At 47.1% G+C, this 26,362-nt stretch overlaps 1 protein-coding gene and 1 long non-coding RNA gene across 5 annotated transcripts in view; one reads left to right on the top strand and one right to left on the bottom strand.

The window, feature by feature from the left end:
• The window catches only part of LOC119519500, a 13,662-nt gene extending 3,393 nt beyond the window's left edge, over positions 1 to 10,269 (bottom strand). The window contains exons 1-2 of one of the 2 annotated variants that reach the window (XR_005214031.1): positions 9,902 to 10,268; positions 6,700 to 6,798 (exon numbers count right to left, since the gene is read on the bottom strand). This is a non-coding gene — a long non-coding RNA (uncharacterized LOC119519500). Of the gene's footprint in view, positions 1 to 6,699; positions 6,799 to 7,384; positions 8,709 to 9,901 lie in introns of those variants that run through there. The other variant, XR_005214032.1, reaches the window with a different exon arrangement.
• Positions 9,657 to 26,362, top strand: SEC14L4 (SEC14 like lipid binding 4). 3 transcript variants are annotated; one of them, XM_037817186.1, is made up of 12 exons: positions 9,657 to 10,072; positions 12,827 to 12,902; positions 17,792 to 17,848; positions 18,140 to 18,199; positions 18,342 to 18,530; positions 19,896 to 19,991; positions 20,284 to 20,344; positions 21,254 to 21,337; positions 21,600 to 21,706; positions 21,784 to 21,923; positions 22,014 to 22,183; positions 23,943 to 26,362. In XM_037817186.1, the coding sequence occupies exons 2-12, from the start codon at positions 12,873 to 12,875 to the stop codon at positions 24,080 to 24,082; spliced, it is 1,134 nt and encodes a 377-aa protein (XP_037673114.1). In that variant the 5' UTR covers positions 9,657 to 10,072; positions 12,827 to 12,872; the 3' UTR covers positions 24,083 to 26,362. The 3 variants fall into 3 exon arrangements, with proteins under 3 accessions (XP_037673114.1, XP_037673112.1, XP_037673113.1); XM_037817184.1 differs by having other exon boundaries at positions 9,661 to 10,072; positions 17,805 to 17,848; XM_037817185.1 differs by having other exon boundaries at positions 9,664 to 10,072; positions 12,734 to 12,902; positions 17,805 to 17,848.

The following is a 26,362-nucleotide window of genomic DNA, read 5'->3' as shown; positions in this document are numbered from 1 at the left end:
CTTTTATAAAAGCCAATCCATCTCTGGTGTTCTGCATTCTGGCAGCATTAGCAAACTAGACATATATATCTTGCATATATAAAGAAATCCTACAACTCAATGACAATGGTACAAACAACCAAATTATAAAATGGGCAAAAGATATGAAAAGACAGTTCTCTGAAGAGGAAATACAAGTGACTAAAAACACATGAAAAGATGTTCATCTTCACTAGCTATTAGGGAGATGCAAAAGAAGCCCTCAATGAGGTATCATCTCACACCAATAAGAATGGCTGCCATTAAACAAACAGGAAACTACAAATGCTGGAGAGGATGTGGAGAAATTGGAATTCTTATTCATTGCTGGTGGGACTGTATAATGGTTCAGCCACTCTGGAAGACAGTTTGACGGTTCCTCAGAAAACTAGATATCAAGTCACCCTACTATCTAGCAATTTCACTTCTCGATATTTACCCAGAGGATCTGAAAGCAGTGACATGAACAGATATTTGCACACCAATGTTCATAGCAGCATTGTTTATAATTGTCAAGAGATGGAAACAACCTAAATGTCCTTCATCAGATGAGTGGATAAACAAAATATGGTATATACACATGGTGGAGTACCATGCAGTGGTAAGAAGGAACAAGGTCATGAAACATATGACAACATGGATGAATATTGAAGACATAATGCTGAGTGAAATAAGCCAGACACAAAAGGAGAGATATTGTCTGTTACCACTAATGTGAACTCTGTGAAAAATATAAAATAAGTGTCTTATATTGTAGAATATAGGGGACATAGAGATGAGATAGACAGCAGCTACGGAAGGGGGAGCGATAATCTAATAAGGACAAGATATTGAGGGTGATCTTAATGATATGGGGATGCTTGGATGTGACTATGGTTCATTAATTTTATTCTGGTATGTTAGAAGTATATTGGAAGGAATGAAGTTATTTCAGGATATTTATTTTTTCCATTGTTTTGCTTTATTTTGTTTGGAAACATTTTTTATTTGATAAATAAAGTAATTTAAAAAAATCAGGGCATGTTTATCATGGAAAGTCTGGGAAATATAGACAAAGGAAAGCACCCATAATTCTCCTGCCACCACGAGGTCACCTGACATACAATTTTTCTTTTTTCTTTTTTTTCCTTTAAATGCCTTTTTGTAATTATTTTGTGTGTGTGTGGTGATTTTTTTTTTCATTTTTACTGAGATTGTTCAGATACCATACAATTATCCAAAGATCCAAAGTGTACAATCACTTGCCCCTGGGTACCCTCATACAGCTGTGCATCCATCACACTTAATTTTTGTTCAATTTTTAGAAACTTTTCATTACTCCAGACAAGAAATAAAGTGAAAGATGAAAAAAGAAAAACAGAAAAGGAAACTCTAATCCTCCCCTATCCCTAACCAACCCCCCTCAATTGCTGACTCCTAGTATTGATATAGTACATTTGTTACTGTTTATGAAAAAATGTTGAAATACTACTAACTGTAGTATATAGTTTGTAGTAGGTATATAGTTCTTCCCTATATGCCCCTCTATTATTAACTTCTAATTGTATTGTCATACATTTGTTCTGGTTCATGGAAGCGATTTCTAGTATTTGTACAGTTGATCATGGACATTGCCCACCATAGGATTCAGTTTTATACATTCCCATCTTTTGACCTCCAACTTTCCTTCTGGTAACATATATGACTCTGAGCCTCCCCTTTCCACCTCATTCACACACTATTCGGCACTGTTAGTTATTCTCACATCTTGCTACCAACACCCCTGTTCATTTCTAAACATTTAAGTTCATCCTACTTGAACATTCTGCTCATACTAAGCAACCACTCCCCATTCTTAAACCTCGTCCTGTATCTTGGCACCTTATATTTCATGTCTATGAGTTTACATATTATAATTAATTCTTATCAGTGAGACCCTGCCATAATTGTCCTTATGTGTCTGGCTTATTTCACTCAGTATATTGCCCTCGAGGTTTTGTCATCAATCCTTTTTTTTTTTTTTAATATGGTTTTGTTCACTCACCATACATTCCATCCCAAGTAAATAATCGATGGTTCTCTGCATGGTCATACATTTATGTGTTCACCATCTTCACCACTATCTATATAAGGGCATCTACATTTCTTCCACAAGGCAGGAGGGAGAGTCAAAGAAGGTAGAGAGGCAAAAGAAAGAGGAAAAAAAAAGACAGCTAGGAAGTAGCAAAAGGAAAAATAACCTTAAATCAAAGTAGAATAAAGAATCAGACAATACCACCAATGTCAAGTGTCTAACATGCCTCCCCTATCCCCCCCTCTTATCTGCATTTACCTTGGTATATCACCTTTGTTACATTAAAGGAAGCATAATACAGTGATTCTGTTAATTACAGTCTCTAGTTTACATTGATTGCACCCCTCCCAATGCCTCCCCATTTTTAAAACCTCGCAAGGTTGACATTTGCTTTTTCTCCCTCATAAAAGAACATATTTGTACATTTTATCACAATTGTTGAACACTGTAGATTTCACCAAGTTACACAGTCCCAGTCTTTATCTTTCCTCCTTTCTTGTGGTGTCTCACATGCTCCCCACCTTCCTCTCTCATCCATATTCATAGTTATCTTTGTTCAGTGTACTTACATTGTTGTGCTACCATCTCCCAAAATTGTGTTCCAAACCACGCACTCCTGTCTTCTATCACCCTGTAGTGCTCCCTTTAGTATTTCCTGTAGGGCAGGTGTCTTGTTCACAAAGTCTCTCATTGTCTGTTTGTCAGAAAATATTTTGAGCTCTCCCTCATATTTGAAGGACAGCTTTGCTGGATATAGGATTCTTGGTTGGCAGTTTTTCTCTTTCAGTATCTTAAATATATCACACCACTTCCTTCTTGCCTCCATGGTTTCTGCTGAGAGATCCGCACATAGTCTTATTAAGCTTCCTTTGTATGTAATGGATTGCTTTTCTCTTGCTGCTTTCAGGATTCTCTCTTTGTCTTTGACATTTGATAATCTGATTATTAAGTGTCTTGGCGTAGGCCTATTCAGATCTCTTCTGTTTGGAGTACGCTGCGCTTCCTGGATCTGTAATTTTATGTCTTTCATAAGAGATGGGAAATTTTCATTAATTATTTCCTCTATTATTGCTTCTGCCCCCTTCCCCTTCTCTTCTCCTTCTGGGACACCAATGATACGTACATTATTGTACTTTGTTCCATCCTTGAGTTCCCGGAGACGTTGCTCATATTTTTTCATTCTTTTCTCCATCTGCTCCTTTGCGTGTAGGCTTTCAGGTGTTTTGTTCTCCAGTTCCTGAGTGTTTTCTTCTGCCTCTTGAGATCTGCTGTTGTATGTTTCCATTGTGTCTTTCATCTCTTGTGTTGTGCCTTTCATTTCCATATATTCTACTGGTTGTTTTTTTGAACTTTTGATTTCTGCCGTATACATGACCAGTGCTTCCTTTACAGCCTCTATCTCTTTTGCAATATCTTCTCCAAACTTTTTGATTTGATTTAGCATTAGTTTAAATTCCTGTATCTCAGTTGAAGTGTACATTTGTTCCTTTGACTGGGCCATAACTTTGTTTTTCTTAGTGTAGGTTGTAATTTTCTGTTGTCTAGGCATGGTTTCCTTGGTTATCCAAATCAGGTTTTCCCAGACCAGAACAGGCTCAAGTCCCAGAGGGAAGAAATATTCAGTATCTGGTTTCCCTAAGGGTGTGTCTTAGAAAATTGCTCCAGCCTTTGATGCCTCAGGTCACTGTGCTTTTCTGCCCAGCAGGTGATGCCTGTTAGCCTATAATTCTTGACTGGTGTGAGGAGGTATGGCTGTGTTCCCCCAGGCTCTGGGGTCTGGTTCTGAATGGAAAGGGCCCCACCCCTTTCCTCCTAGAGAAGACAGAGCCCCCAGGTGGAGGTCATTAGCATTTCAATGGTCTCTCTCTCTGCTTGTGCTGTCTCCACCCTTCCCAGAGTCACAGCCCTGGAAACTGAATATGACTGGGGCTTTCTCCACTGAGAGATTTTATGCTGTGTTCTCGGGCATTCCTCCCAATTCAGGTTGGTGTATGATGAGTGGATGGTCTCGTTTGTCCCCCTGCAGTTATTCTGGATTATTTACTAGTTGTTTCTGGTTTTTTGTAGTTGTTCCAGGGGGACTACTTAGCTTCCACTCCTCTCTATGCCGCCATCTTGCCCCGCCTCCTTCTTTTTTTTTCTTTTTTTTTTTTTAATCACAATTGGGCTCATATACCATATACTGTTTTGCTCACTGATTATTTCAGAAACATTTCCCCAAATCATTAAAAATTTTCTTCTCCAGTGTGGTTGTAAAGCTGCAGAATGTTCTGGGGTGGGGGTGGGGGGCTCTATCTGATTGATTTAAAGGCCTCCCTCCTGGAAACCCAAGCTTCTCAGCTGGAACCAGCTAAATCTGTGAACCAACTGAATTATATAGGTCTAAGAGTTGATGAGTGTCTGTCAGTGGCAAAGAACTCTACTTTTTTTTTTTATATTATTATTATTGTTACACAAAGAACATCTGAATATACTTTCATTGTAAAAAACCCTATCCGATAACACTGAAGCCACCCAAGATGACAGGAAGTAACCGTGCTCACCAGTTTGTGTGTACCTTGCAGACTCTTTTCAAGGCTTTTACATATGTGCATATACACATACAGACACACATGCTGGAATGCATAGATCTTAAAAATATAATCATAAAATATGAACATACCTATAACATATGGTTTAGAATATTCTAGGTATTACTCACCAGCTCACTCTTTTCATTAGACAATATATATGGCTTGGAGATCTGTCCATATGAGAATGACTTCATCCATCTCATCCTTTTTTATGGTTGCATAATATTTCACAGCATGGAAAGGTCATCATTTATTTAGCCAGTCCCTTAGGGATGGACATTTTGTTCCTTTCCTATGTTTTCGTTACTAAAAAACACTGTGGGGTACACAACTTGGTATTCTTCCCCTTGTGCAAATGTTTTTCTTGGATGGATCTCAAGAAGTGGTACCGCTGAGTCACAATCTCACCATGGCCCCAAAAGAGAAGGGATTGGCCCAAAGTCACACAGCAAGTTGGTGACAGGGTTGGGATGAGACTTTTTCTTTTATCTTGCCTGTGTATATTAACACATTCACAGTCTAAACCACTGGTTCTCAAACTATGGTCCAGGCACCCTTAGGGGTTCCCAAGACCCTTTCAGGGTCCCTTGGAGTTTAAACCATTTTCAAAACACTTCTCAGCTGTGATTTACCTGTTTCATCTCATTCTCTCAAGAGTGTACAACAGAGTTTTCCAGGGCTTACATGACATGTGATGACATCATCACTCTGAATTGAAGGCAATATGTGCTTGTACATTCTTTTGTTTTAAACATTTCTAAATTGTAATTTCTATTGAAATTAATGATAGATGCAACCCCAATAATCAAAAATCTTCAGTAATTTTTAAGAGCATAAAGGGCACCTGAGATCAAAATGTTTGTTGAACCACTGATTTAAACATTTTCCCAATCCTGTGAACTCACCAAATCCCAAGGGTCTAATCTCTTAGTGGCTTTTCTGGGGCACCCTCCCTAATGGCATCTCTCCCCACTCTTGCCTCCATGTGCTTCTCCAGACAGTTGCCTCTACCTAGGATGCCCTCTGCCTGTTTGCACCTTAGAAGCCCAGCTCAAATCCCATTTCCTCCATGGGGCATTCCAGGCCTCCCTATTTCTGTGCTCCTTGCTTACACCTGTGCTAGAACAGCCTCGTTTCGGGGACTAGGACAGGTAGTGGTTAAGGATCCAGACCTTGGCAACAGACAGGAAGGGTTCAAACCCTGACTCTGCCTTATTCTGACACATGGGTACAATGATGAGCACTGCAAATATGGTCCCTGCCTTCATGTGGCTGACAGTTAAGGGGGCGAGTTGAAGTCACATCAAGAAATGTCTAATGACAAATTGAGATTAATACTCTGAAAAAGAGGAGTAGAGTTTGGTGCAAGCACCTGAGGGAGGGTTCAGGGGAGGTGAGGAAGGTGTTAACTAGGCAGGGCGAGGTGGGGTGGGGGTGGGGGGGTTGGTGAGGGAACAGTATCTAAGTCAGAGGGAACAGTATGTGCAAAGGCCCAGTGGTAAGAGGCAGCAGCCACGGAAACTAGATAGCCCCCACACCCTGCGTCTCATGCCCTCTGCTTGGAAAGATCCAGGGCCCCTGGCTTCTGTAGAGAATAAAGACAGGAATCCATGTGTGGCCATGGGGCTCCAGGCCCCGATCCCACCTTTCCCACTGGTCCCTCGCCTTTGGGGCAGTTGATCAGGCTCCTCTTGCCCTCTCCTCTCTGTCCCTGGCCCAGAGGCCACCTCCTTTCCCACAGAGTAGAGAGTGGGGAGAAGTCACACCAGGATCCATCTTTCCCTGGGGTTACCCCTGGTTATGGGGAGGAGCCAAGGAGATCCCACCCTAGTTCCTCCCAGGCAGGCCCAGCACAAGGCCACCCCAACCCAGGGCACCTGCATCAGGCTCAGAGTCACCGAAGCCAAGTCCTACCTATTTGGGGGGACATCCAGTGGCATCTGTCTGGCCAAGATGTCAGCAGGATGGGACTAATTTAGCAATGACATAGGGGCAGAGTGACCAGGGGCTACTGCAGAGCCAAATCCTACTCTTGACAGTGGAGATGACACTCACCCATGCAGTTTCCTTCAGGTGATGGGTTACCAGCTTCAATTAGGACTGCAGTCAAGGCACCTTCCAACCAATGAGAGGTGCCACGTATTTTAGGAACACCTGGGAAGAGGGAGGAGCAGCTCAGCAGTGAGCGGGCTGGGAGGTGTGAGACACTGAGGGAATGAGCCCACACAGGGTTGCCTAAGCACCTTCCAGAAGGCAGGTGGAGAGGGACACGCCACGTAAGAGGGGCATTTTCCATCCCCTAAACCACTGGCCCAGAGTGTTAGAACTAAAGTCCCCCAAGCCCAGCAAGAAATAATGTTGAAGGAGACAGCAGCCTGCTGGAGGCTGTAAGGAAGGACATCCCACCCTGTGTGGGAAAGAAGGGGATTCGAAGGTGACCTGGGGCCATGAGCTTGGAATACAGAACAACATGGCATGGTGGCAAGCACCTGGCCCTGCAACCACCCGCCCGGCTAACAATCCTGGCTCGGCCGTTTGCTGGCTGTGAGACTTGGGGAAGCTCCTTGAGGCTCTGGGCCTCAGTTTCCCCATCTGCAAATGGATTAAATGAGCCAACATTGTGCTGTTCTCAGCATAGAGGGCTATCAAGCCCTCAAAATAGGGCCAGTCCCAGCTGTGATGTCCTCCAAATGTAAAATACACACCAGAAGTTGACGATGCAGCACACACATGAAAAGAATTCAAAGTATCTCATAATTAATGTTTATATGGATGACATATCAAAATGATAATATATGGGATATAGGGTCCTAAATAAAGCATATTATTAAAATTCTTTTTTTTAAACTTTTTTGAATGTGGCTTCTAGAGAATTTCCAGTACACAGGAGGCTTGCATTATATTTCTGTTGGACACCATTGAGCTAATATTTATAAAACTCTTAGAACAGGGCCTGGCCCCTGGAAAGTTACTGTAAGTGCTGGTTAAACAGAAGCCTCTCTTTGGCGATGACTTGTTACCTGTGGCATTTTAAAAATACGACTTTTCCCATTCCTTAGACACAACCACTGGGAAAAGCGGGGGGAAATTTACTTTCCTTGGCTGGCTCTTCTTTTGTCTTTTATCAGGTGGGTTTTGTTCTATATTTCCAAAGCGAATGACATACCTAACGTGATCTGACCTTTTCCAAATTGTTTCATAGTGGTTTTTCTCTTTTTTTTAATTTTATTTTTTCCCTTTTTTTCCTCACTCTTTGTGTCATACATTTCCATGGCATGGTATTTTTTTGCATGTCATTATAAACTCTCCATGAACCACATTAAGCACCAAGGTTGACTTAAAAATTTGTTTCCAAGTTTTCTATTAACAATGCACAAAAAAAATGTTAAGGATAAAATGCTTTCTCTTAATTCGGATTATCATTGGGCAAAGTAGGAAAATATTTAAGCATCTTGACATATCGTGTCTGCTCTATAGAGGCCAAATTACACTCCTGCCAGCAATACATGCATGTCTTCATTCCACGACTTCTCATTAACTTTATTACTTTATTTTTTTAAAAGGGTTGTGTGTGTGTGTGCTGTTTGTTTTATTTTGTTTTGTTTTGCCAATTAGGCAAAGGAATAAAGTATCTCATTGCTTGAATACACATTTCTTTGATGACCCAGGAAGATGAGCATTTATCTTCTTATTTCCCCAGTGGAACTCATCGTGGGAGAATCTGTGCTTGGAATCTTTGTCCATCTATTTCTTAGCATTCTGCTACTTTTCTTATCAATGCACATGAGTTTTTTACAAAGATAACAATTTTTGTACATTTTCTTTTTTCCCAGTTTATATCGGCACATATTGACATAATGCCTCAATTTTGTTTCTTGATTCACTGATTTTTGTATTTTTATATACAGTAGTCAATCAATTGCTTTTCCCTTTGTGATCTCGGTTCTTGTTTTCAGTTCAGACTGTGCCCTTCCAGCGGTGTGGCAAGCATCACATTCTTTTCCTTTTTAGTTGTTTGCAGATTTCATTTTTATTTTAAAATTTCAAATCCCTCTAGCGCAGCCCTGTCCAAATGAAATATAATGCAAGTCACTGATGTGAATCACATATACAATTTTAAGTGCTCCCGTAGCCACATTTTCAAAAGCGACAAGAAACAGGTGAGATTAATTTTAATGTTATATTTTACTTATCCCAATGTATCCAATAATAGTATCATTTCAACAAGGAATCAATATTAAAAATGAATTAATGAAAAATTTCACATTTTCTTCATACTAAGCCTGAAATGCAACGTCTATTTTACACGTATAGCACATCTTGATTTGCACTAGTGACAAGGCACATTTCCAGTGCTTAACAGTCACACGTGGCTCATGCTAACATATTGGTCAATGCAAGCCCAGAACTTGCTTTGACCCCACAGGAGGGCAAAGGGAAAAGTTTTCAAAAACCTGTTCGGCCTTCCCCCACTTTGCCTTCACCTCCCACCTGCTCCTCTTTGGAAAATCTGTGCCCAGCCAACTGGTGTTTTCTCACCTTCTCCAGTGACCTCCCCTGGCTCTCCAGATGCCACCGTGGACACTTGTCCGGCCACCCCTGGCCTCTCCACCCCCTCAGTGGCCCCGCCCAGGGACTTCCATTTGTCCTCCCCCATCCTCCACTCTTTACCATCAGGCTGTGGCTGCAACCTCGTCATTGCTCACGACCTGGACCATCCTGGGGTCCCCACCCCTGCAACTCCCCATTCTGGAGTCAACCTCAATAATAATAATTCTGAAAACATGTTCCTAACAGCCAGAGCTTACTAAGTGTGCAAAGCCAGGCACTCTGCTGGTTGCACCACCCAATGGAATCCCCCCCACCCTCTTGGAGGCTGGAACAGTTTTGCATATAAGGATACTCCCAACAGCCAAAGAGGGTGCAGCCTGTGTTGAAAGCCAGGGGAGGGGGCTTGGGGACCTCCCAGGTAGAAAGGCCTGGGGTCTACCTAGAGGACTGAGCTGGGTTTAGAAAAAGTTCTCCATTTTGCTCTGAAGGAGACTTCATTGTGGCCCCTGCCTGTCCCTTATGTCCCACACTCCCTGCCACGCGGGATGTGTGGGAACAGGTAGAAATCCTTGGGGTGAGGAGGCCTGGAGGTGGGGGACTCCTTCTGCCTGAGACTCGAGTCTGCACTCCGAGACCCCCGGAAGTATGGGGAAGCGTCAGCTGCCAGCCCCGAGTAGGGTGTGTGCTTGGTGACCGCGGCAAATACCTCCGACGAGCTGGCGAGGATCGACGGGGCGGGACCAACATCAGACTCGACACAACCAGGTGGCGGCGAGGCCCGGCGTCGCGGGACTGCAGACGCGTATCCTGTACACTTGCTCCCATGAGCGGCCGAGTCGGGAACCTGAGCTCCCAGCAGCAGGAGGCGCTGGCCAGGGTGAGGGGGATTGAGTACAGGGTCGGGGAGGGCCCGGAGCAGCCCAGCTGCCCAGCGCGGCTGGAGACCCCCTTTTAGGACGGGAACACAAACCCTGGAGAGCACCTCTGTTTGGCCTCCCTCGCGCGCGTGCGCGCGGGTGCGCGCCTCCAGCGCACGGTTGCTGAGATTCGCTGAGTGCCTGATGCAGGAAGGGACCCCCTCCTCTGCAAATCCAGCACCCCCCCCCCCAAAAAAAAAGTAGTGCCCTTCCCTATGGGGGAGCTGGACTGTGGCCCCTTGCTGGGTCCTCGTGTGGGGGAGGCTGCTGAGGTAGCCTTGGGCAATTGCAACACATTTGTTTGTTTGGTTTCTGTTTGCAATTCCTTACCAAGTCTTGGCCTTAGCGTTTTTGTTGTTTTTTTTATTAAAGGGAAGTGGAGGATTTGTGTGTGTGTGTGTGTGTGTGTGTGTGTGTGTTTCATTTCACGACAGTCCTGCAGATCCCACCTGAAAGTATGACAGCCCCGGGAAGGGGGGCTGCAGTAGCAATGCGGTCTGTAGATGGCCAGGGACTAGAAACTGATTTTGGGGTTGGTGGGTGTGTGTGTGTGTGTGAAAGGGCAGCTTAAGAGTTGTGGGGAAGGATTTATTTTAAGGCTCCTGTCCTGGGGAAGGGTTCCCAGGTGAATTCCCAAATGAAGTAGAGAGGGGTTCCTAGGTGAACGATGTGTCCTCACATGAAGGAGGGTGTCCCCAGGTGAATGATGGTGTCCTTGATTGAAGGAGAGGGTCACTGGGTGAGGAGGGGTCCCCAGTAAAGAAGAGGTGCCTCCAGATTATGGAAAGGTCTCCAGATGGAGGGGTGAAGGAGGGGGTCCCTGAGTGAAGCAGAGGGGTTCCTGAGTTAGGAAGGCATCCAGGCGGAGAGGGTCCCCAGATTAAGGAGGAGGTTCCCAGGTGAAGGACAGGCACTAGGGGAAGGAAAGATATCCTTGGTAAAGTAGAGAGGGTCCCCTGGCAAATCATGTACCTCCAAACTCATGTCAGCCTTAGGAACACCCCAGAACTAGGCACGTAGGGGACTCCATGGGTTGTTGGTGAATGGTCCCTGGACTTCGGGGATGAATTATGATGGTGAGACCTGTGGACCAAAGAGCTCTAAATATTGTAAAAAGTGTTCATTCTCATTTTTTCCATGATTTAAAAAGAAACAAATGCTTGTTATTTTAAAAATCTGGAAAAACAGAAAAAGTAGGAAGAGGGAGAAGGGGTCACCCACCGTCCCAGAAGTCTAAGCACCCACACCTGGGAGCATTTCCTTCCAGGTTTTTCCGAAGCCTAGTGGCACCACCTCTGGTACCACTGCAAGAGGTGGCTTTCTCCATGTGGCAGCAGCCCAAGGTCATGTTTTCCAAGTTGGCTCAGGCCTTTCCCAGCATCTGCTTGGTGACTTCCTCTGTTACTTGACAGGGGACCAAGGGTGCAGCAGCCTCAAGGTTGGAGGACTTGGGTTCCTCCTGGCCTCACCACGTCCTCACTCTCCTTGGGGAAGATTCCCCTTCTCCAGCCTCAGTTTTCTCATCTGTGAATCGGGGATAGTGACCTTTGCCCCTCCTGCTCTGGGCATGTGCTAAGGATCACACCAAGACACCAGCAACCTGCCAGGGGCTGGGAGGTGCGGGGTTATTGTTTCTCTGGTGGCAATCCCCTCCTTCAGCCCTCCCAAAAAACCCCCGATGAGCCAAGAGGCTGCAAATATTGAACACAAAACCCTCCATTCCAGGTGTCTGTTTGGACGGGGTTTATTACAGCACATACATTTGTTTATGTGACTTGTTAACACTGGGGACGTTTAAACTGATTATTCATTTTTAATTATGGAATCAATTCATGGATACATTCCTGTTGTAAACTTTATCCACAGAGCTAAAGGTGATTTGGTGGGTGGCTGTCTCAATCACGTCCCATGCCTTTACTTGCATCCGTTTCCAACCCCATATTCTGATTCCTAGGCTCCCTGCAAACCCAGCCCTGGAGCTCTTGCTTTCAGGAATCTTAGCCTCTGTGGAAGTGAGGTCTCTTCTCTCTGACTTAGACCCAAACTCCCAACAGCTTCCCCAAACTCTGCCTGCAGGAAAAGGCGCCACCCCCAACCCACCCCTAGCGAGCCAGCCACCCTCCTTTCCCACAGCCCCAACAAACATCCCAGTGAGGCATCCCTTCCAGCTAGCATTTGCCTCGGGTTTTTATTGCACAAAGACCCATTCATCCAGGGCTTCCCTCATTCCGTGTCCGCTGAGTGGACTCATTTATCTATACCTGTTGGATGCCAGGCCTGGCACTAAATGCTTGACTTGCACAGATTCATTTTCCCCATTTCACAGATGTGGAAACTGGGGCTTAGAAGTTGCTTACTTCCTAATCTGGGACCCCCAAGATGCAGTATCAGGGGCAACACTCCTGGCCAGCCTGCATCAGAACCACCCAGGGATCTTTGTAGAACTAGGAATGCCAGGACCCAAACTTAGACCTATGGAATGAGAGTCTTGGGATGTGGGGCACCCCCAAAGTTTGAGTAGGATTCACGCCCTCCTTCCATGTGGCCTGGGGGATGCCCCATCCCCAGGTAGCAAAATGGTCAGGGTGGCTGCTGTCAAATGTGTAGTCCCTACCCTGCAGGGTCCCAGGTAGGGCTGACTGGCAGCCTGGAGGGAAGGGTCAGGGACCCAGGGGCCCTGGGATCCCATCTGACCATCACCTCCCCACGCCCAGTTCCGGGAGAACCTCCAGGACCTGATGCCCACCCTGCCCAAAGCTGATGACTACTTCCTCCTGCGCTGGCTGCGAGGTGAGGCCGGGGTGGGGGGAGGCAGGGAGAGAGGGAGGGGAAGAGGGGTTCAGGGGGAAGATTTTGGGAGGGAGCACTGCAGAGCGGAGAGCGCGGATCGGGAATCAGCCAGCTTGGGGCTGGAATCTGAGCTCCACTGCACATTAGCATGGCTCAAAAACCTCAGAGCCTCAGTATGTCCGTCTGCAGAGTGGGGGGTGTGGGGGCCTGGCACGGGTGGGCAAGGGTTAGGGATTGGGAAGAGTTAAGGACCAGTTAGCTTTCAGGATGGCAATACTTGCCTTTAGCTCTGGTCCCCAATTCCCTGAGGACAGGGCCTGTGCCTTCCCCTTAAGGAACCCGATGTCCAGCAAGCACTTAAGGAAGTGCATTTATTAAAAGTAGAGAAGGAGTTTCTACTAGGAATTACGGAGCAGTCTGAAAAATAATAACAGAAACTACACCCAGGCTTAGGGGAAACTTCATTTCAACTTACCATACCTCATGCAATGGATTTTGAACTTGAGAGGAGAGAAGTTAAAAATCAGGCCAGAAAGTGCATGCATGATACAGGGTTAAAACCATGGGCCTAGGAATGGGGCAGACTTGTGACTGAATCCTAGTTCTCCCGGGTACTATCAGTAAGCCGGGGGCAAGTCATTCACTATCTCTCAGCCTCCCTTTTCTCTTCTGTATAATGGGCACAACCATTCCCTACCTTCAGAGGAGGAGAGCAACCCTCCCCCCCCCACCCCCGGGGTGGCTCTTCCCTTCTGATCTGTTCTATTCAGTTATTTTTTTTAAATTATTACTTTTATAAACTTTGTTTTTTAAGAACAGTTTTAGATTTATAGAAAAACTGTGGAGATAGTCCAAAGGTGCCCCAAATACCCTGCTCCTGGTTTCCCTATTATTAAGATCTTACATTAGTGTGGTACATTTGTTACAATCGACGAACCAATATTGATGCATTATTACTAACTGAAGCCCATACTTTATTCAGATGCTTGAGTTTTTCTGTTCCTGGATGCCACACTGCATTAAGCCATCCTCTCTCCTTAGGCTCCTCTTTCCTATGACAGTTTTGATTCAGTTTTTCACAAGGGAATGTGTTATCCACCCCACCCCCACCTGGTCCACAGAAGGGGTTTTGAAGCCCCTTTGTACAGCATCTGCCCACTCTTCTCCTTTGGAGTTTTTTTGGGGGCAGTTGAAGACTAACTTTTTTATGCAATTTTATTGAGATACAATCACATAACATACAATCATTCAAAGTGTACAATCTGTTGTTCACAGTATCATCATATAGTTGTGCTTTCATCACCACAATCAATCTTTGAACATTTACATTACTCCAAAAAATAAAATAAAAATAAAAATAAAAAAGAACATCCAAAACATCCCATTCTCCTCCTCTCCCCATTGTTCATTTACTTTTTTTTTTCATTTTTATTGAGACATTTACTTTTTTTAATACAGTTTAATTGAGATATATATTCACACACCCTACAGTTATCCACAGTGCACAATCAGTTATTCACAGCAGCATCATACATTTGTGCATTCTTCATCAGAATCAATTTTTGAAACTTTTCCTTACTCCAAAATAAAAATGAAAGCAAAAAAGAACACCTAGATCTTTCCATCCCCTCCCTCCCACTCTATTCTTCATCTAATTTTTGTCCCCATTTTCCCACTCATCTGTCCATACACTGGATAAAGGAAGTGAGGGCCACAAGGTTTTGAAGATGAGCTTTTAAGGGACCTGATCAAGGGGTGAGGTCATGGATATTGTAGGCTGCTGGATCATGGGAAAGGAAAAGGATCTAAAGCTGGAGAGGGAGCCTGGGGACCTGACACCTCCTCCTTCCTGACGACCTCAGTGGCATCTCTTGCCACTCCTGCCTTACTGATCCCGAGATGTGAACAAAGCGGAGTGTTCTGGCAGGTGCTGAGCCCACAGAGCCCCCTCCCTCAGGCTGGGTGAAGGGGACCTTCCCTGACCCCTCTCTGAAACCCTTTATCTCCATCCAATGTCTGTGTCCAACTCTCCCACTTGGATGTCAGCTCTGCCTCGCACCCCCAGCTTGGCTACTGAAATAGCTCTGAGGACCCATCAAAGTGCCCAACCACTGTCCATGGGGACAAGAAACCACATTCTAGATCCAAATGGAAAAATCTCCTATAGGTGTTGTAGAGGCTAAAACAACAAGAAGATATTATGAGTAATCATGCCACTAATACATTTGAAAACTGAAATGAAATGGATACCTTCCTAGAAAAATATAAAATGCTCAAATTCATGCAAGAAGAAATAGAAAAACTCAATAGATGAATAAATATTAAAGAAATTAAAATGATAGTATAAGCCTCCCCCCGCTTCAAAAACGTAAACCCCTCAATGGCTTTACAGGTGAATTCCTCCAAAGTTTTAAGGACCAGTTAATTCTTATCTTATGCAAGTTGTTGAGTTGTTTTATATGAATATATGAAAGAGTGAAAATTACCTTACAAGGCTTCGGTAATTTGATTACAAGGTTAGATCAGGACAAGAAAAGCAAAGCAAAGCCTAGGTCCATTTTTTACTTATTAATGTAGAGATGAAGAAATCTAACTCTTACATAACAGAATCCAATAGGGATTAAAATTAAACAGCGTGATCAGAGAGAGTTTGTCTCTAGCATGCAAGAATATTTCAACATCATAAAATCTATCCGTGTCAATCAACACATGAATAGAGTTAAAAACGAAAAATTATGTGTAGTCTCGAGGCAGAAAAAGCTTTGGGAAAGGTTCAAGTCCTATTTAGGATAAGACAAAACAAAAGTCTAACCAAATTAGGAATAGAAAGGAATTTCCTTGGCTGGTAATTGTTATCTGGCAGAAAACCTACAACAAATGTTACAGAGAAATTTTAGATGCATTTCCTTTAAGATCAGGGACAAGGCAAAGATGACATCAATTCACATTACTGTTTAGACAAAGAACTGGAGACCTTGGCCAATGTTATAGGGAAAGAAAAAATAATAAGCGGCATAAAGATCGGAAGAGAAGTGTTAAAATATTTGCAGATAATTTATCTCCCTGGAAAATCCAACAGGATCAACAGAAAAACTCTAGAACTAAAGAGAAGTTTCAGCAAAATTGCCAGAATGAAAAATCAGTAGCATTTTCTCTATGTCAGCAATATCCAATTGTAAAATACAATGAAAAACAAGATACCATTCAAAACAGCAACAAAACCCATAAAATATCCAGGGATTGACCTAGAACACACAAGATCTCTATGCAGAAATCTTAAAAACTGTGAGGTATATAGAATTGCACTGTCTTATTTGGTAGCTACTAGTCACATATAGCTAGTAAAACTAAAATTAAAATAAATTAAAACTTCAGGTCCTCAGTTACATGAGCCACATATCAAGTACAAAGTAGCCACAAGCTACTTAGCATGCAAGAATATTTCAACATTATAAACTCTATCAGTGTCAATCAACACATGAGTAAAGTTAAAAATGAAAAATTATGTGTAGTCTCGAGGCAGAAAAAGCTTTGGGAAAGGTTCAAGTCCTATTTAGGATAAGACAAAACAAAAGTCTAACCAAATTAGGAATAGAAAGGAATTTACAGGTGAATTCCTCCAAAGTTTTAAGGACCAGTGAATTCTTATGCAAGTTGTTTAGTTGCTTTATATGAATATATGAAAGAGTGAAAATTACCTTACAAGGCTTAGGTAATTTGATTACAAGATTAGATCAGGACAAGAAAAACAAAGCAAAGCCTAGGTCCATTTTACTTATTAACGTGGATATGAAAAAATCTAACTATTACATAACAGAATCCAATAGGAATTAAAATTAAACAGCGTGATCAGAGTTGCTATTGCATTGAGCAACTCAGATATAGACCATTTCCATCATCACACAAAGTTCTATAAGACAGAAGATGATTTTAATAAACATTTAGCCTGCAGTGAAGATGGGGTGAGTGAACTTGATGGCTTGTCTTCAAATATTTGCAGAATTACCACATGGACTTGTAGTTATATGTGTTCTATTTGGCCTCTGACACTGGGACTGGAATCATTGTGGGGGCAGATTTGGGCTCAGTGAAAGCTGCTGGAGAAATGGAACAGGCTGCTGGCTAAAGTAGTGAACTCCCTGTCACAGGAGGTGTGCAAGGTGGAGCTGCTGGCCTATGGTAGATTTTATGGAGATGGTTCACGATCATTGCAGAGGAGGCCTGGATGGCATCTAACTCCCTTTCCATTTGAAGATCTCTGACCCTGGATTAATTCCTCAGCGATTGTGTCAAAAGCAATGGTCATATCATTTCTAAAATAGAGCATCACATTTTCAGCTGAGATTTATTTATTTCTTCAAAATAAGTACTCACAATAATAGCTACTACTTATTGAGAACTTACTGCAAATGAGGTACTGTGTATGCATTCTATGTACTTTATCTCATGCCATCCTTCGAATAACTCTGTAAAGGATATTATATCCCATTTAACAGACTAAAATCCAAGACTCAGAGAAGGTATGTGACTTGCCCAAGGTCACACAGCAAACAGAAGGGCAAAACTAGAATTCAAGTCCAAGTCTGTCTGACTCCAAAGCCTGTGCTCACAACCCCTGACCCCATGATGGGGCGGGGGTGGGAGTGGGGGCGTCTCTGCTCCAGGGGGACATCAAACATTACAGTCTCCATCAGTCTCTAAAAACCCCTCCAAAATCATCCAAAGAACTAAAGATCCTTGCTATTAATAATTTCCAGACCACTCAGATATTCAGTACTTGGGGTGTCGGGAAAAGGTCAGGGCACCTCCCCCCTCCACCAACTATATCCTTATGAGCAGTCAGGTAACAGCTCATTCTGGATCTGATCTCATACCTTCTCTTACCTTAGCATCTTTTTGCAGCCCGAGACTTTGACCTGCAGAAGTCTGAGGACATGTTCCGGAAGGTGAGGTCCCCTTCTCCTTTGAACCCTGCATCCCACAAGCTGGCATTATCCACTAAGGGTGGGGACTCATTTGCCCTCTCCTATTTTTGTGTTTTCTTCTTCCTTCCTCCCCTCATCCCCGTCCTCTTCAGACTGTGTCCCCCTCCACCTCCTCTCCTATCATCTGCTCCAGCTTTATGGCAGTGGAGCCTGGAGATCCTCACGCAGGATCTTGGCAGCTGTGGGCAGAGGGACCCAGCCTGGTACCCCCATGTCCCCGTGGAGGCATAAACTCCTGCTTTCCCTCTGCAGCATGTGGAGTTCCGGAAGCAACAGGACCTGGACAACATCCTCACGTGGCAGCCCTCAGAGGTGAGCCCCAAGAGGTGACCCCCAGACCATCACTCTGATGCCCCTCTCCCCCACGCCACCCCCAGCTGCCATGCCCTGATGGAGCGGAGGCCTGGCCTGGGGTGGGGGCTGGTTTGCATCAAGAGCTTTTTCATGTGCCCAGGTGATCCAGCTGTATGACTCAGGGGGCCTTTGTGGCTATGACTACGATGGTTGTCCCGTGTGGTTCGACATCATCGGGACCCTTGACCCCAAGGGCCTGCTCCTGTCGGCCTCCAAGCAGGAGCTGATTCGGAAGCGCGTCCGGGCCTGTGAGCTCCTCGTGAGGGAGTGTGAGCTGCAGAGTCAGAAGGTGCGGGATGGGGGGTGGGGGGATGCTGGGCACAACTGCTCCCACTTCTCTCCCAGCCATCAGCACTCGGGGCTCTGGTGGGGCATAGGCTTCTCCCCCATCATCTATCCATGAGCATCCAACAAGTGCCAGGCACTCTCTGCTGGTGCAAGTCAAGGGCTCCAAAACCCTTTTTCCTTCTACCTGAGATGCTGACCTTGGATGCAGTCAACTCTTTAGCTCTGTCCCCTGGAACTTTAGTAACCATGGGTAGTCAGCTTAGCTTTGGAAAAGATGTCTCCTGCTTTGTAAATTGCGTAACTATAAACACCTGCTGAGACATCCCTTTGAGCCGTGACCTCTGAAACTTGGCAACTCCCTTGTGGGGACTGCAGGGGCTATGCCTACAGAGATGCTACAAAAAAATGTATTGAGTCCTGTGGGCTGTGGGACTTCTAAGCCAAGAAGGACCCTGTCCCCACCTCTGGGGATCTCTTCTTGCACCTGAGCTCTCTTCTGACACAAGTGTGCTATTTCCTGGCCCATATCCTTCTGAGTGAATACAAGACACAGGTGTGGCCTGTGTTGGTCTTGTGGTCTTGTGAGTCAAAATGAGCCTAAGAAGACCCTTTGGTGGGTGTTGTTATGTCATTGTGGGATACTTTGGCTAAGGCTGACTCTACATGACGAGGGCAGGAACTGGCACAAAGCCAGGCAGAGAGGAGGCTCTCAACAGAGATTTGTGGTAACCATGAATGGACTGCAAGATTTGAATATATGGGTGTCTCTCCAACAAGCTGGCTGATTTTATAGGGTAGACACAGTGGCTTCTGCTTCATGGATATTCTCAATTGGAGCCAAATAATTATGGTGGTGATGATACTGCTAATAATTAGTACTGATAGTATCTACTAATATTTACCAGAGACCTGGCACTGGGCTTTTTGTGCATTATCTCATGGAATCCTTGCAACAATTCCATCACAGCCTGGAATTATCCCCATTTTACAGAGGAGGAAAGTAAGGCTCAGAGGGGTTAAAAGCCCACCTAAGGCCACCCAGCCAACAAACAGCATCACTGTGTTGGACACAGCCATGGGCTGCAGCGCTCTGGCTGATGGCATGTAATATCATACATAAAGATACCCAGTGAGTCACAAATGGTGTCCTCGATTCTATGGCTGACTTAGTTCAAGCACTAGTAAACAGTGTGATAACATCATGGAGCCACAGACTGCACCAGGGCTCGAGTGTGGCGTCTCCCCAGAACCCAGATGGGCTCCGACTGATTAGAAAATGCTGAGGGCTGCCAGGGAGGGTGGCAGGAAGTGGGGGGAGAGGTGCCTGAGTCTCTGGCCAGGGTCTCCCCTGCTCTGTCCCGTGCAGCTGGGCAGGAAGATTGAAACGGTGCTGATGGTCTTTGACATGGAGGGGCTGAGCCTGAAACACCTGTGGAAGCCGGCTGTGGAAGTCTACCAGCAGGTGAGCAGCTGACTCGAGGCAGAGGGGCAAGGGCTTCCAGGCCTATAGGGAGCCACTGTCCACACCTCCTTTTGGTCCATGGAGGAGCAGGGATGTCCCTGAAGGGCTCCACAGACCATAGAGTAAACCTTGCCTGAGGATCACCCTCCAAGAATCCCCAGAGAGGAAGTACATGCCCATGGGAAAGATGGGATGGGCTAGGGTGGGACATAGGTCTCATCAGAAGCCAGGGAAATCCAGGGGCAGGAGGTACCGGGGCATGACCTCAACCAGACTTGTCTTGACCCCACAGTTTTTTGCCATCCTGGAAGCAAATTATCCTGAGACACTGAAGAGTTTAATTGTTGTGCGAGGTAATGACTTCCTGGGGAGGGAGGGAAGGGATGGAGGGCGACAGTGGGTAAGCCATTGAGTTTTTTTATTTGTCTGTTTATTTAGTTTCAGCCCTTCACAGACTGGTAACTTTTGTGATACACAAAATCACGGGCTGGTATGTCGCAGCAAAATCAAATAAGTTATAAGTTTCTAAATGTTTGCTGTTATTTTCTTTGCTTGTCTTGGTGCAGACTGGTAGTATGTTTCATGGACCACGTTGGTGGATGGACACACTTTGGACAGGAATGGTCCCAGTTTGCAATTGCCATCTAGTGAAGGGACTGCCACAGGCAGCCCGCAGTCTGATGATCCAGGTTCAAATCTAACTAGCTCTGTGATTCTGGGCAAGTCTATTTAACCTCATTGAGCCTGAGTCTCCTCCCCTGTCTATAAAATGACAGCTGTGAGGTTAAATGAGACAGCTCGTGGAGAGAGCATAGCACGGAGCCTGGCCCACAGAGAGTACATGGTGAGCCAGGGTGATTTAAGGTGGTACATGACATTGAATGCAGCTGCCCCCCACCCCCTGCACCTAAGTAGATTCCAAGGCAACCTTGGAAAACCTTGAGTGTGGAAAGGAAGAAGCACCATTGGGGAATCAACATGGCCATCACCAAAACCAGCTTGTGCCCCCAAAAATTACAACGAGGCCAGGGTTGGAGGCAACTGTTTGGCGAGAGCCAGGTGCCGTGTCAAGCGTTGTACATGCATTGTTTAACTCGCATGTTACGGTTAACATCATTGAGACTCAGAGAGGGTGATTAACTGGCTCAGGGTCACACAGCAGTAAATGGCTGAATCCAGAGCTAGCCAATTCCCACAGCCGTAGCTCTGTAGACCCAAGTTCTCTCTGGTCCAGCTTCCTGAGGGCATTCCATGTGTTTCAGCCCCCAGACTCTTCCCTGTGGCCTTCAACCTGGTGAAGTCATTCATGAGTGAGGAGACACGCAGGAAGGTAGTCATTCTGGGAGGTGAGTGACTCGGCCTCCTGGCTAGGCCCATCTCTGCGCCTGCTTTGTGGGCAGAAGCTGATGCTAAAGGTCCCATTTCTTCCTAGCCCATCCCCTTCACTGAGGGCCTGGCACAAGGTCTTGGGCTCTGCGTGGCCACGTGAAGTTCCTGGGTGTTCTCAGGAGTAGGCACTCAGGGAAGAAAGCCAAGGACTCATGGGCCCCCTCCCTGGGCTCAAGCTTCCCTGAGCCCCCTTGGGGCCTCTCTCTTGCTCCCTCACAGTCAACTGGAAGCAGGAGCTGCCACAGTTCATCAGCCCAGACCAGCTGCCTGTGGAGTTTGGGGGGACGATGACTGACCCTGATGGCAACCCCAAGTGCCTGACCAAGGTATGGGGTGCCCAGAGGATGGGGAGTGAGAGGACACAGCTGGAGTCTCCTGCCTGCTCACCCACCCTCTTCCGCAGATCAACTACGGGGGCGAGGTGCCCAAGACCTACTACCTGCGCCAGCAGGTGAGGGTGCAGTACGAGCACACAGTGTCCGTGGGCCGTGGCTCCTCCCTGCAGGTGGAGAACGAGATCCTGTTCCCAGGCTGCGTGCTCAGGTAGGCACGGCAGCTGCTCCCCACGTGGGCACAGCTGAGAGGCCCCCGGAGCCCAGGCGGCGGTCACCAGTGCGGCTCTGTCCTCTGCAGGTGGCAGTTTGTATCAGATGGGGGGGACATCGGCTTTGGGGTGTTCCTGAAGACCAAGATGGGGGAGCGGCAGCGGGCAGGCGAGATGACGGAGGTGCTGCCCAGCCAGCGCTACAATGCCCACCTGGTACCTGAGGACGGGAGCCTCCCCTGCTTGGAAGCTGGCGTCTGTAAGAGCTCCAGGGTTTCTGGAGTTTGTTTTCCTCTTTGCAGCCGAGAAATGAGCCGATCGTCTCTTGCCTGTCTCATCCTCTATTTCCAGCTCTTAGGGATGGGGTGGAGGACTGTATAAGCTCCCAGAACCCATGGTCTCTGGAAGGCTTGGCTCTGGGGTCTTCGATCTGGGTATGAGGGCCAAGGAACATTGTAGAATGAAAGCCGGGTTCCTGGGACCTGGGGCCAGGGGCACGGCTGCTAGGAAGCCCCCCTACTGGGCTTGTCAGGCTAAGAGACGGGTAAGTAAAGCAGAGCCATGTCACCCAAGTCCCTGACTCTGTGTCAACCTTTCCTTTATGCTTCCGCCTTTGGGGTCTCGCTCAGGAGGCCTTTTCTACTTCAAGATGATATAATACATATTCACTTACACTTTCTTCTAACACTTTACTGCTTTCATTTCTCATATAGAATCTTTACTCTGTCTGGGATTTATTCCAGAGTCTGTTGGGAGATATTCAATGACAGGCACTGAGCATTGAATAGCTCATCCTTTCCCTGCTGATTTGAAATGCCTCCTGTGTCATCTCTCACGTTTGTTCATATACAGTTCTCGGGTCTGTTTCTGAAATCGCTGGTATGAAGTGTTGGTCTAATTGTTGAATCCTGCTCCAGATCTTCGTGGTAGGGAATGTTCTGCAGACTTTTTCCTTGTTTCCCAGTGCACGCACCCTCAGTTCCCCCTCTCGGCCTGGGATTCATTCCCAAAACTCAACAGACCGCACTTGACCTTGTCTTCAGTTAGAAGCATTCGGGACAGGCAGCTTCATCAGCGGTCTGCATGGCTGTTTTGGGGTCCTTCTTGGAACCCCCAGGGAGAGCTCAGTGTGAGAAATGAAAGTCTGTAGAGCAAGGAATGGAGGAGCCGCCCTGACTTAGAAGACCCATGCCCATTGAGCCAATATTTCTCATGACGGCCATGGGCTTAGTTAGCTTCAGAGGCCCCAGCAGGGACCTACCCACTTACAGGGGCCACTATGCTTGGGGAGCCCAAAGAGGTGCTTCTGCAGGTGCTAATTGTTCATTCCCAGCTCCCCACCCACCCCGCCCCAAGCCAGTTGCAGTTTGATCGTTACCTAAGAACAGCACCGACATTTGGGTAACAGAGCTGGGAGAAGGGGAGCCCAGGGTCAATTCCCATGGAGAAGGAAGAAGTGTTTTGCTTAACCCTTTAGTCAACACATTCCTAATTCAGCTTCGTGGAAAGGGAGAGTTAAGAGGGTGGAGACCTAAAAAATCCCGATGGCTCATCTCATATCCCAGAGCTCGCAATGGACCTCTGTTGAAGGAAATGCCATCTCCGAGTTGAAAAAGTGGCTTGTGGAGCTCAGTCCTCTGCTCTGGGGGAAAGCAGTTCTCCTGTCTGGGTTGGAATATCAGATAAGTGAATCCCAGCTCCTTCTCTTCCTTGCTGTGTGATTTTGGAAAGCCATATTGCCTCTCTAAGCCTGTTTCCTCAACCGTATAACGGAGATAGTTGTACCTTCCTCATGGGGCTGCATTGAGGACTCACGGCTAATGCCTTACTTGACACACAGAAGGGGCTTAATATGTGCTGGTTGTTATCGCTATTCCTTTATTTAGCACAAACCTCCATCAAGGAGCTGGTAGTGAGCAAAGGGCTTGGGGCTGGACAGTGGTTTGACCCTCAGCCTCACCCACAGTCCTGGGCAGTCCCCACTGCCCACCCCCAAGGGCCTTCTGATGTCCTTGCAGATGTCCTGAGATTCGACAACACCTACAGCCTGATATACGCCAAGAAGGTCAGCTACACCGTCGAGGTGCTTCTCCCCGACAGGGCCTCCGAGGAGAAGATCCAGGGTCTCCAGGCGACGAGACCCACCCCTGCACAATGAAGATGCACCCACCGCTATGCCTGAGTCCCTGACCCCCTTAGCAGCCTCTCCCTGCTCCCTGTAGGGCTGAAGGTGGTCGTGGTGAGCCACCTGCCCCGCAAGGCCATCCCTACTTGCCATGGGTCCAAATGGCACATTGGCCAAGCAGGAAGGGGACAGCCGGGGTGCAGCCACTCTGTGCATTCAATGCAGGCACCCATCCCCACTGAGGAAGGGTCCCTTCTGCAGAAGCCACCGTTATGTCCCTCCTGAGAGGGTCCACTCAGCACAGGACTCACCCATGCCTGGTGGCCCCGGGGGTGGGGGGGTGCGGGGAAGCAGGGAGGGGCAGGGCCAGCTGGAAGCATCTGGATGGAGGGATAGGGCAGGGGTACAGTTCCCAGTTCCCCTCCAGGTTGCCCACCCACCTTTGCTGGGAAATCAGAAATCAAAAGGCAGGACTCTTACCCAGAGCCGAGTCGGTAGAGACAGCATCTCTGGTGAATTCCTAGCAACCCACCATTCAGCTCGGGTCCCCTCTGGCTCTGAGTGAAGGCCAGGACCAAAGCAGAGGGGTGCTGGGATACAAAAAGTGGGGCTGTCATCCCAGGCTCCTCCTCCTGGGCTCTGACTTGATTTTTGGAGAAACATCAAGCTTTTCCTCTATCTCTATGTCTTGCCAAGGGGGCAGCTGATGGTCAGCTGCCAATCACCCACTTGAGACCCCAGTGGCCAGCCAGTGATGGCTTCTGCATGTGATTTCTTCAAGGGCAAGTCCACCCAGTGCTCCCAGACCAGAGAGGGACTGCCCAGGAAAAAGCAGAGGAAGCCACAGGGCTGGAGCCGGGCATGGCTCTGTCGGTTGACTCCTGTTGGCACCAAAGCCATCAGCTGGGGCCCCGGAGCCCAGCCAGTGCTGCTCTATCCCCTCCCCACCCTGCCCCCAGCCCTCTGGCTGGGCCACACATAGCTCAGAAGACCTGAGTAGGATGCCCCTACTCTCCTAGTTTGTCCTTCTGTACTGCCTTTCCTACCTCCTAGGCAATGTCCCTGGGAGTGGGTGATCTGACGTCCCTGTAAAAGGGGTCCTGGCTGCAAAGCATTAGCATCCGGGCTACTGAAGCCTCTCCCAGAGACCCATAGCCTTAGCAAATGCCACCTGCCCAGGTGCTTTGAGAATCTCAGAATCTGTGATTTCATTTTCTCCACTAAATAAGAGGTTTCTCAATTAGCCAGGACCTATTTAAGGGGAGAAAAAGATGAGACTGAGAAGCTGAGGGGTTTCAGGTGGACTGTGTGAGGTCTTGGGGGACTGGGAGGGCTCCAAGCCCCCTCCAGCTGGGGCAGCTGCACCGTTCACAGCTTAACGTACTCTGCTCCCACCTGGATACTGTCTGAATGGGGAATGGAGGTGGGAAATAGGAAAGGGTGGGAGTCTCTGCTGCTATAAGCAAACTAAACTGAACCCCAAAACCCAGAGCCTTGAGGTGCTCTGGTCTGACAGAGAGATCGAGTGGTTTGGGAAGAAAAAAACTCCTCTCCTGGCTCCAAGGAGGCCACCTGGGGCTGTTGGGCAAGTGTCATGGGGCATCCCTGTGTCCTGAGGCGGTTCTTGCTCCCCAGCTGCTCAGGACAGCTGCCTCTGCCCCTGACGCACTGTGTAACCACCATCCTGGAAGCCTCCCCAGGTGCAGTGATACCTGGAGCCCCATCCCCACCTGGGCACCTGGGCTCCCCGGGGACCTGGAACCACTGCCCTTGTCCAGCTGCAGAGGGCGTGGCTGACTGGGGTTGACCCCTGTGCTAGGTTCTGCTGGGCCCACCCATGGTCATGACAAGTCCCCCAGGCCCCCAACCCTTGCCTAAAAACAAGAGGTCTGTGCACTTGAACCCTGACCCTTGCCCTTTTAACTGCCCACAGCCAATTTCCCGCCATCAGCACAGCCTCATCTGGTTTCCTTGTAGGTAGTGAAGATCATTTTGCCCCATGCATCAGGGTCTCCCAAGGCTCTGGGAATTTACCCAAATCCAGGCCACTTGGGAGTGGGGTCCGGTGGGGGCAGCAGCAACTCCGAGTCCTAGAGCCGGCGAAGGATCTGAGGGTTGACCAGGTGCAGACAAGCCTTCCAGACTGATGAATGAGTTATGGGCATGGCATGGGAGTCGAGATCCAAGGAAAGCCGGGAGAGCTCTCCTGGCCTTGGGGGACACTGCTAGTGACTCACGGATGTTAGCTGTCTCTTTGTGAACAATTGTGAACTCATTAGTCTTCAGTAAAACCATTTTATGACTCAGGTTACA

Source organism: Choloepus didactylus, chromosome 23 (genome assembly GCF_015220235.1).
Source record: "Choloepus didactylus isolate mChoDid1 chromosome 23, mChoDid1.pri, whole genome shotgun sequence".
Classification (NCBI taxonomy): domain Eukaryota; kingdom Metazoa; phylum Chordata; class Mammalia; order Pilosa; family Megalonychidae; genus Choloepus; species Choloepus didactylus.
The sequence above is the reverse complement of the archived record's forward strand: the minus strand, read 5'-3'. Positions and strand labels throughout refer to the sequence as shown.